At 34.9% G+C, this 11,474-nt stretch overlaps 1 protein-coding gene across 1 annotated transcript; it reads right to left on the reverse strand.

Moving 5' to 3' along the window:
• Window positions 1–479: 479 nt before the first annotated feature.
• On the reverse strand, window positions 480–5,040 carry LOC127077471 (protein STRUBBELIG-RECEPTOR FAMILY 8). Its single transcript, XM_051018721.1, has 16 exons — window positions 4,616–5,040; window positions 4,210–4,342; window positions 4,016–4,087; window positions 3,831–3,896; window positions 3,645–3,716; window positions 3,478–3,549; window positions 3,247–3,318; window positions 3,099–3,164; window positions 2,841–2,906; window positions 2,442–2,755; window positions 2,103–2,362; window positions 1,747–2,018; window positions 1,541–1,676; window positions 1,293–1,435; window positions 1,036–1,192; window positions 480–903 (listed from the first exon to the last, which is right to left on the reverse strand). Exons 1-16 carry the CDS (start codon window positions 4,707–4,709, stop codon window positions 751–753), a joined length of 2,148 nt encoding a protein of 715 aa, XP_050874678.1. The 5' UTR covers window positions 4,710–5,040; the 3' UTR covers window positions 480–750.
• Between the last annotated feature and the right edge of the window lie 6,434 nt (window positions 5,041–11,474).

Here is an 11,474-nt window from a genome sequence, read left to right on the forward strand (position 1 = left end):
AAGACTAGGTTGTTCTCTCTTGTCAACAACTCCGGATAATTTGAAATGTTTCTCTAGGAGATAAGCTAGCTCTAGGTTGTTCTCTAACTATTAATAAATTATTCTACCTATTACAAAATAATTCGAATATAAATCAATTTTACAAACATTAAAACAAAAGAACAAAATTCAAAAAGGACAGCAACATACTTAAAAAGACAAACCAAACAAATTACAAAACTAAAATTAAAAAGCTATGTATTTACAAGGATAAATTCCACATTCAAACCATAAGAACATTACTAGTACTAGCAAGCAAAAACAAATGGAAAACTCCAAATCTTCAATCTCTGATTGAAGAGTGGGTTACAGGTATAATAGAAAAAGACAAAAGAAAAGTACACCTAATAATTTACATGCACCATAAAATGATCCAACTCATCATCACAAATGACAACCACTCCTCTTTATAATTCAACATTGCTAGTGCTTGCCAATAATAAGCTCATAAAGTTGCTTCATATAATAAAATGTATTAAAAATTACATTATATTAGAGCATGTCAAGTTAAATATACAGTTTATTTTCCAAAGTATTTGATGGTGTGTGAAAAATTCCAACACACATAATTACAAATATCTTCAATTTTTTGTAGTACCTTTTTTTTCACAAACTTCTACTCTTTCCTGTGTCCTATAAAAAAAATTAAACCGAATAATAACTTCAAGACTTTACACAAAATTGCAAAAGAGAATTAAAAGACACAAACTTTTAAAATGATATGTCTATGCCCTCATGATCTGGAGTCTTGTAGCCAAAACCAGATTCATCACTTGGTCTCCTTTTAACCACACTTGCTCTTTGCACTAACCGGACCAATGCTTGCACCACCTCGGACATTGGAGGTCGAAATTCCGGTTCCGGCTATATAAAGAAAAATTAGTTTTTTCATGTTGAAGAATATGAAACTGCACATTATAAGTCTCGTTAAACCAGATCAGTTCAGTTGGCAACCCTTGTGTTTGTTCTTATAATGCATCATTTGAAAAGTTTTACCTGAACACAGAGGGCAATGATATCGGCGAAGCGTGAAAGAGATTTTGCAGGATACATGCCATTCAAACAGGAATCGACCATTTTTGACAAGGCGTCGATATCATGGAGTTGCGGTGTAGCCCACCTCACAAGCGACTGTTCAGCTCTAGCTCTTGAACTAACATCGACAAAATTTACAATTGGACGTAAGAAGCCAGTCAGAAAAGAAAGTTATCAGCTTGCAGATTTATTTCAACCGTGTATTATGATACACTCACCTGTCAAGCGGCTTCCGACCAGTTAAAAGTTCAAGCATAACCACACCAAAACTGTAAACATCGCTTTTTACGGTGTATACTCCTGATAATGCAAATTCAGGAGCGCTATAACCGAATGAACCAACCATTTGAGTTGATGATACCTGTTAAACTCAAAGTAAATTACTTTGCTTATGTTGTGTGTTAAGAAAATATACTAATATCATGTAAAGAAATGTATGAAAGAAAATAAAACACCTATCACCAACCTGTCGCTCGGTGTTTGGTGTTAGAGCAGCTAAGCCGCAGTCAGAAAGGTGAGGATTGAGCTCTTCGTCGAGTAATATATTTGCTGATTTGAAATTTCTATGTACAACTGAGGGCAAGCAAACTTCGTGCAAGTACCTGATAAACAAAGCATATAAGTGTTTATCTTATAAGTGCTTATGTATTTGCTATTGGGTATGATTCATACTCTAAGGCCCGGGCTGTGCCAAGAGCTATGCGCACACGGGCATTCCAAGGTAAAGCTTTGCTGCTATCTTCAGCAAAATGTAGCATGTCGTGCAGATTTCCATTTCCAATATGTTCATAAATTAAAAGCCGCTGGCCGTGTTCTGCACAATATCCAGCCAGTGTAACAACATTTGGATGCCGCAGGCGTGACATATTTGAAATAGCTTCAAGAAAATTATCTTCCTCTTGTAAGGACAATGCTGCATTGTCAATCTTCTTAACCGCCATTATCTAAACAAAAGGAAAACTCATAACTATTAGAATATTTTTCCATACATAATGAAGGTGATAACAAATTGAAAATTAAAAGCTTACCTTCCCATTTGGGAATTCAGCCCGGTAAACTCGACCAAGAGAACCTTCACCGATAATAAATTCTTGACTGAAGCTATTTGTTGCACTCTGGAGGGAAGCAACCGTGTAGGACGTGGAAGTTATCGGAGACCTCATCTGCCTTACAGATCCACTTTTTACAGGCATCCTATCCATTGTCACATTTTCTGACGGAGGACGAGGTTTGAGATCTGTAATAACAGAAGCACTTTTCACCCTCTGCTCCTGCATCTGAGGAGTTACTGCTCTTGAACAAAAGAAACTAAATTACATAATCATATAACATATTTAGAATCAATAAGCTAAAGAGTGGGAATTTACCGTTAACGGTTCCATGAGGAAGGCTCCCATTAGAAGTTCTTGAACCTTTTTCCTTCCCTTTTAGTTTTCGGATACAGAAAACAAGAGCAACTAGCACAATAGAACACACCAACGCCGAACCTAAAACAATTCCTACAATGGCCCCCACCGATGCTCCTTTATGGCCATCAGCATTAGAACCGTGTGTTTTAGTTTGTGAATCAGACCCGGAGTGATGATTACTTTTATGAGGTTCGCTAGGTGGGGGCGAAGTAGATTCTGGTGAAGGAGGTGAAGGAGGTGCAGGGCCGTCATCGAAAGAATTTCCATCATATCTAGTTTATAATTCGAAGTCACATTTAACCACACAATGCAATGCAAAAAAAGTTCCATATTTCGAGAGAAAAAAATCATTCTTACATGAAATTATTGATAGATTTAAGCTCGTGAGGTATCCATCCACTGAAATTATTGTTTGCAACATTTCTGAAAAAATGTATAGAGCGAGATAGTAAGCGTCGGACATGCAGATAATTCAAGACCCAACGTAGGTAGCTCGGTCAATGAGCTATACAATAACGAAGGAGTTTTAAGCAGAAGGTCTAGGGTTCGAACACTGGGAACTAACCTACTAACATTTTGCGTATAAAAAATTCAAAGCCTGAAGGAAGAACTTACAATGTATCCAAAGGCAAACCAGCGAGAATAGTGAGAGAGCCGGTCAATTGGTTGTTCTGCAAGAAACTGCAAAAGTTTTGAAAAGCATTAAATTGACATTTACTGAAAATTTCTACAAGTTCGGCGAATAAAATATCATCGGACTTACATAGAAGATAGATTTGTCAGTGACTCAAATGAAGGTGGAAGATCCCCGGAAAAGTTATTAAATGATAGATCCCTGCATCATTGCAAATGAATGAAAACAATTCATCAAATAGAATACAGATTTGGTTTGTAACACAAAACAGTACAATATGAACTCTTTTCTTAGTCGGAACACAATGAAAAGGATATAAATGAGGGGGAAATGAACTGCAGAAACGGTAAGAAATCTTACACGGTATCAAGACGGGAATGATTAGCAAAAAAGTCGCCGATTGACAGGGAGAGCGCGTTATGGCTCACATTCCTGAAAACAACATATAAATGATACAGGATTGACTCCATTGTATGACCAAACTTAACATTATGAAATGAAACTGTACATATGAAACAGTAACTTACAGATAAGTGAGTGAAACCATGGCAGAAAAGGAATAAGGAAGATTTCCAGTTAAGTTATTTCCTGCTAGATTTCTGATTGCCGCAATCGAAGACAAAATTAACATCTCAGAAAAAGCGGAAAAATGAAATTGATCAAGAAATGAAAACAGCAAGAAATTGTAGGTGAATGTTATTATTATTACATACAGGCTTGTAAGATTAGGTGGCAACTGATAGGGAATTGTATCATGGATCTTGTTATCACTCAAGTCACTATAAAGTTAAAAAAACACAAATATAGAAATAAAAAACCAATCAGAAACATAATAATGAATAAATAGTAAAATTTATGTATAACACAAAATTAAGGTTTAGAATTAGAATCATCTCACAGCTTTTTCAGTGACATAAGGTCAGAAAGCAAATATCCAAGAGTTCCATGGAGTCCTAAACCAGAGAGATCACTAACCACCAAACCAACACCAAAACAACAGAGAAGTTAATTTCTTCAACCATAAAAACACTTTACAAAAAGTGATAAAAAAAATACATTTATGCAACAATTTCATCATTAAGAATGTCATACATTGAATCAACAGCTGAACCATCACAAGTTATCCCTTTCCATGAATCTCCACATGGATCGCCGCCACCAATTTTCCAACCCGTTAATTCAGTTGGATTATTCAACGCATTGTACATAACCTCAAGAGCTTGAACTGTAACAGAAAAACAACAATAGAAAACCAAAACCCTCAAAATTCAACACATCAATATTAACTTAAAAATCGCTTCTTTTTTCTTTTATTCAATGCATTTTATCAGTAACCAGTAAAGGGTCATTAAAGAATAGATTTAAAGAACAACCCACAATGCAAAATCAAAACTTTTTCATCAAACACCAATCAAATCAATGAAACACAAACACAAACACAGAGTGATCATCACAGCAAAAAAAGGGTAAGTATATAGAAATGAGGAAAAGTGAATACCATCAGAAGGGTCAGTATTTGCAAATGAAAGAGTTAGAGAAGAAAGGATGAAAGAGAATGAAGCTAGAAAGAGAAAAAGGGTATAAGAAGACATTGTAGTTGTTGGAGAAGTCAAAAGTGTGATTCAGGTGAAGAAGAAGAGTACATGCAAGAGAAACATGGAAGAACAAGAGAGTACAAAGAAGAAGATGAAGAAGAAGCGGAGTAGTTGGGTTTGAGATGGTGACTGGTTGTAGAATGGAAAGCCATTAAAGAAAGAGACAGATAGAGATTCGAAGCTTGGAGTAATGAAGAGAGAGAGAATGAAATGAAAAGGAGCAAGCAAGCAAGCAAAATAGTGTGTGTATTGTGTGTTGAGTGTGGCAGTGTGTCTGTGTCGGCGAAAATATGTATAAAATATTTGTAGTAAAATGTAAATATACACATGAGTACTATAATCATGTTCTTCTACGTTGTTGTTCTAACCGACCATAACATTAAATCGGATCAATTAGTTACTAACGTTTGACCTTGAATATGGAATATATATTACCAAGATCTGATTAATTCCGAGAAGAATTACATTAGAAGAGTTGAAAAAGTTTCTAGAGGAGGGTCGTGAGTTTTAATTTTTACAAACAAATCTTTGTTAATACTTTTTATTAAGAATATGATGGAGAGGAAATATTTATTTTTGTTTACTAATTTCAATTCATATCTGAATAGGTTCATCAAAATAGAACAATGGTGAACACCATATGAGTTTCATTTTTCACTAACCAAACTCAAACTACTTGCAAAGAGTCAAAATAATAGATACTTGAATCTCAGTTTCTAAACATAGATATAGACATCAAATAATAGATACATACTTGAATCTTGTTTCTAAAGATAGATACAAACATCAAATAAATTTCAATATTGAGGATATTAAACCAACTCACTTTAATAAAACCTCAAATATAAAGCGTTCGTTACTAGCAAATTTAATCAAATCTAAATTTATTATAACATTTATTTGGGATTGGATCATCTCTAGTTAATGGAGGATTAGGTGAAATTATGATCATTGAAATATAAAATGTGAGAATATTTAAATTTTAAATATAAAATTAAAAGGTTTCGGTTTTATTGGAAATAAACTCAATTTTGAAAATAAACATAATCAATTTTGATTTAATGAGATTCAATCTTTTGGATTGATCACGTCTCTCATTCTTTACTCTACATTTGAGTGATTCAACCGCACCTTAGTTGCAAAAAAATTATGTTGCACAAAGATTTGAAGAAAAAAGAGATGATTTGAGAGAGAAAGAGAGAAAGATGGAAATTAGGGTTCTTTGACAACTGTTATACACAACAAATACTAAGTTCAACTCTGTCGAAGTTAGCTTCTTCGACAACTACAAACTATATTCGACTTTAACTCTATCGAATGTTTAATACAAAGAATTACATATTTAACACACCACATAATTCATTGTGTCTAAGTTATCTACATTCATGATTGTTCTTAATCTCTTAAAGAATTCGACGTGCACAACCTTCATCATGATGTTTGCAATCTGATTCTCAGTTCCGCAGTGTTCCAAGTTCAGCTTCCCATTTGCTACTTGCTCTCGAAGACTATGAAATTTCATCTCGATGTGTTTGCTTCTTCCATGTGATATCGGATTATTTGTCAAATTGATAGCAGACATGTTGTCGATGTTCATGGTCATTGCCCCATGATTCTTCCATGTAATTTCTTTAATCAAATTCACCATCACATTGCTTGACACACACATATAGAGGAAGTTATGTACTCAGTCTCACGTGATGACAGTGTTAATCCTTATTCATTTATTGAGTTACAAGCAAGTGGTGTACCACCTAGCATAAACATGTAACAAGTTATGGATTTTCTATTCTCAACATCACCACACCAACTCGAGTCGGTGTAACCTACTAGTTTGCATTATTTTCATCCATCTGCTGCAGGAAACAAAATGTCATAGTTGATAGTTCCTTTGAGATATCTTAGTATCCTCTTTGTGGTTGTTGGGTGTGATGCCTTTGGCCTTTGCATGAATCTACTCACCATACTCACATTGTATGTTGGATTAGGCCTTGTGTGACAAATGCATCTTAATGACCCAATGAATCTTTTGTATTATGTTGGATCAACATCATCTTATTTTGAGTTCTTCGTCAACTGCAATCTTGTTTCAGCTGGTGTCGAGGTTGCATTGCATTCCTCCATCTCAAATCTTTTGATGTATCATCAAGCCTTAACTACTCTTGTGGAATTTGATACCAAGTAAGTGTGAAATGTTGCTCAGGTCAGACATTTCAAACACCTTGCTCAGATCACCTTTAGAGTCTTTAATCTCCTTCTTGTAGCTACCTATTATCAATAGGTCATCGACATAAAGACATAGTATAAGTAGTTTCCTCCTACTTCTTCTGACATATATTCCATGTTCAGTTGTGCACTTTACAAATTACTTCTCTCTTAGGAAACTATTTATCTTCTTATTCCAAGCTCTTAGGGCTTGTTTGAGTATATACAGAGCTTTATGAATCTTGTATACCTTTCCTTCTTGGCTTTGCTTCACAAAACCAATTGGTTGTGCTATATAAACCTCTTCATCTAAATGGTCATTCATAAATGCATATTTTACATTCATTTGACATATGCCAGTTTTTCATGGTTGTTAGGCCAACAACCAACTCGACTGTTATAATCCTAGCAACTAGTACAAAGACTTCATCAAAGTCGATTCCTTATCTCTGAAGAAATTCTTTGGCTACAAGTTTTGTCTTATGTCTGGTTACTTCTCCTTTTGGATTCAACTTTACTTTGTACACCCACTTTACATCAATTGCCTTCTTACCTTGTGGTAGTTCGACTAGTGACCAGGTATTTTTAACTTTTATGTACTTTAGTTCCTCATTCATTGTTTCCATCCACTTTGAGTCTTTCAATGTCGTAGTTACATTGATTAGCATAATATCTGCATAGAAAGCATAGTGAACAAGTTCACATTCATCCTCGATCACATCACTTGATGTAATCACATATTCCTGCAACCTTGTAGGCATGTTTCTTGTTCTTTGAGGTCTACTTGTGCCTATTTGACCTCTGAATTCTTCTTGTCAAACTTCTCAGTCAACTTCACTAGCTGGTTCATCACATAGAATTCTCACTGAATCCTTCTTGATGTTTTCAATCTAGTCTCATTCCTTAAGCTCATCTATGATCATATCCCTGCTGATAAAAACTTGTTTGTTCACTAGGTCAAATAGTTTATATCCACTAGTTGAGTGATATCTTATTAGGATCGTTTGGCTTGACTTATTACCAAGTTTTCTTCTCAACTGATCAGGAACGTGTCTATATGTTATAGATTCAAACACTTTCAGATGACTTAAGCTACGCTTGACACCAGACTAACATTCTTCTAGTGTGATTCCTTCTAGCTTCTTAGTCGGCCATCTATTCAGGATGTATGTTGTAGTCGATATAGCCTTACCCCATAATTCATTATGTAAGTGCTTGCCTCTTAGCATACTTCTTACCATGTTCATGATGGTTCTATTTTTCCTCTCAGCAGTTCCATTTTGATGTGGAGTGTAGGGTGGCACGACCTCGTGCACAATCCCTTCTTTCTCACACAAAACAACAAAATCATTAGAAACATACTCTCCACTACCATCAGCTCTCAGAGTATTGAGCTTTCGACCATTTTGCCTCTCCATCATAGATTTAAGCTTTGTGAACACCTCAAGCACATCATTTTTCTTATTGATTAGGGGTGTCCATAATTTTTCAACTAAAATCATATATGAATGTGACAAAGTATCTGTTACTTCCAATAGAATCCACTTGGATAAGACCACACACATCAAACTATATCACTTCAAGAATTTTCTTCGACTTACTTCCTGCATCTTTGTTAAAGTTATTCTTGTGTTGCTTTGCTTGGACACATTATTCACACACTTCATTTGGAATGTCGATTTCTAGTAATCTTGAAACCATGTTTCTTTTCTTCAAATATCTGATATCTTTGAAGTTGAGATGGCCAAGTTTGTAGTGCCATAGCCATTCATCTCTGCTATTTACAATTGTTAGATGTAAGAACAAGACTTGGTTATGCATCTGGCCTTAAGTTTTGATGATAACAATACACATGTTCTTTAAGAACAATTTTGTACTCTAATGGTTTTCTTAAGTGTGCAGTTACTAGATACAAGTTTTGACTCTGAGAAAGTAATATGTGACGTCATTAGACTATGAACCTAATGCACTCTGACTCTGAGAAGTTTAACGATATATGTTCTACAAAGATAATCAAGCTCTATACTACTCTGCCCAACGCTTTTGATCATTGTTCATCTAGGAACCTTTATTTTATGACTCTGATAATAGAAGCCTTTGATGTTAATCAAGCTATAAAGTCTTATGCTCAATAACTCTGATGAACTGTGTCACCAGACTCTGGATCAAGACTCTGAAGACCAGGTTCTGAAGACTCTCTCATACAGACTTTGATCCTTTTATGCATGCTTCATCAACTTTCCTTCTGAAGCCTCTGAATATTAGAAGATAAGATCAAAAAGTTTTACATGAGAAAATAGTATACAATACAAGATCAGTATTCTTTCCACTGCACTAATTTCGTGGGAAAAGGACTGTACTATTGTACCATTTTGTCTCCCATTTTCACAGGTCGTTATGTAAGGATACATTTACTCTTGGAATTCTATTTATGCTCTCCAACTGATATTTCTATTGCCTATATAGAGGAGTCTTGAAAGAATGGAACAAATACAACCAACAAGAGAACAACTTGTACGTGAACATTGCATACTGTGAAACTTTTGAGAGAAAAGAAAAGCATACACACAAGGATCTTTTGTTCATACACTTTCATAAATAAATAAAAATTGTGTGTAAACCATTGTAATACATTTGTGAAAATCTGCTTATTTACAAGCATCTCGTAACACACTTTGTTTCTCAACTTTTGATTTGTATTTCCTTGAGATACTAGGGTATATCTAGAGCTTCTGAAGAAGACATTGACAACTTGTCTTTCTGATTGTATTTCCTTGAGAGACTATGGTGTGGTCAGAATTTCTCAAGAAGACATTGACAGTTTGTCTTTGTGGTTGTAATCAAGTTTGGTTATAATGGATTAAGTCCTTGTGATAAGGCAAAATCACCTTGGCGGGTGGACTAGAGGTAGCTTCATTAATAGCAAACTAGGAGAAAAATATTTGTGTTCGTTATTTTTATTCTAAGTTCTCTTCTTGTTATTTTGGGTAGCAAAAGATTCTCATTCTAGAAACCCAATTCACCCCCCCCCCCCCACCCATCACCCCTCACTTATTGTGTGTCTATAACCTTTAATTGGCATTAGAGCTTCGGTTCTGATATTGGTTATTTATCAAATGCTTCACCGTATCATATAAAGATCCAATTTTTTGAAACACAATGGCAAGAGTCCCTCCACCAGCTGCACCGGTTGCTAACAACAATAGAGATCAATATATTGCCAATCCCCCGATTTTTTAAGGAGAAAAATTTGACTATTGGAAAGATATAATTGAAAGTTTCTTTCTTGTTCATGATGTGGATCTATGGGATATGGTAGTTAGTGTCTACATTTATCATGTTAATGATAATGGTAACAAGTTAGAAAGAAGAATGATTATTGATCAACAAAAGAAAGATTACAAAAATCATCATAAATCTAGAACCATTTTGTTGAATGCTATATCATATTATGAGTATGATAAGATCACAAATAGAGACACAAATAAGTATATATTTGACTCCTTAAAGATGACTAGTGAAGGAAATGCTCAAGTGAAAAAAACCAATGGGCTTGCCTTGATACAGAAATATAAAGCCCTCAAAATGGAGGATGATGAAATAGTTGAGAACGTGTTCTCAAGGTTTCAGACTCTAGTTGTAGGACTGAAGGTTATGGATAAAGGCTACTCTACTGCAAATCATGTTAATAAGATTATCAAAAGTTTTCCTAAGAGATGAAGGCATATGGTAACTACACTGAAGTTGTCTAAAGACCTAAACAACAACACTCTTGAAGAACTTGTAAGTTCTTTAAGAAGTCACAAGATAGAGCTTGAAGAGGATGAACCTCAAAGAAAATTTAAATTTGTGGCTCTGAAATCTATGGAAAAGTATGAAAATACTAAAGCCTTTCATGCTGAAGAAGAAGAGGAATCTGAAGAAGATTCTGAAGAAGAAGATGAGTTGTCTCTTCTTTCCATAAGATTTAACTAACTCTGAAAGATTAGACAAATCAAGTTCAGAGGATCAAGAAGCACAGGTGGTCGCTTCGAGTCTACATCTGGATTAAAGAAGTCAGGTACTAGCAAACACATTACCTGTTTTGAGTGCAAGGAGCCAGGTCACTACAAAAATGAAGGTTCCAAGATGAGAAAAGATAGACCAAAGAAGAAATTCTTCATAGGGAAGAAGAAAGGTTTGATGGCTACCTAGGATAACTTTGAACCCTCAGAAGATGACTATGAGGAAGATCAAGCAAACATGGTACAGATGCCATGCACATAAGCATCTAATGATAAGACTCGGTCATAATCATAATCAGAATGTGAGTCAGACTCTGAAGAGGTATTTCCTGATCTATCTCGTTCTGAATTAGAATCTTGCTTATCTGAAATTCTAGAAAAATATTAGAAGCTACAGAACATATGCAAGGATTTGAAACAAGCCCATGTATTTGAATCTGAAACACATAGTAAGATTAAGAAAGAATTCTCCACTTTGAATGAAGAAAATTTTATTCTTAAAAATGACAACTCCGCCCTTTAAAGCAAGAGTTATAAACTTGAGGAAGAAATT

Source organism: Lathyrus oleraceus, chromosome 1 (genome assembly GCF_024323335.1).
Source record: "Lathyrus oleraceus cultivar Zhongwan6 chromosome 1, CAAS_Psat_ZW6_1.0, whole genome shotgun sequence".
NCBI classification, from domain to species: Eukaryota; Viridiplantae; Streptophyta; class Magnoliopsida; order Fabales; family Fabaceae; genus Lathyrus; species Lathyrus oleraceus.

What these genes read in the sequence shown, in the direction of transcription:
- LOC127077471 (XM_051018721.1), bottom strand. Translation starts at nt 4,709, where the DNA reads ATGTCTTCTTATACCCTTTTTCTCTTTCTAGCTTCATTCTCTTTCATC. An exon ending in CTTATGTCACTGAAAAAGCT is followed by an intron (nt 3,897 to 4,015) that starts GTGAGATGATTC and finishes TTAACTTTATAG; the next exon opens with TGACTTGAGTGATAACAAGA. An exon ending in CTGACAAATCTATCTTCTAT is followed by an intron (nt 3,165 to 3,246) that starts GTAAGTCCGATG and finishes AAACTTTTGCAG; the next exon opens with TTTCTTGCAGAACAACCAAT.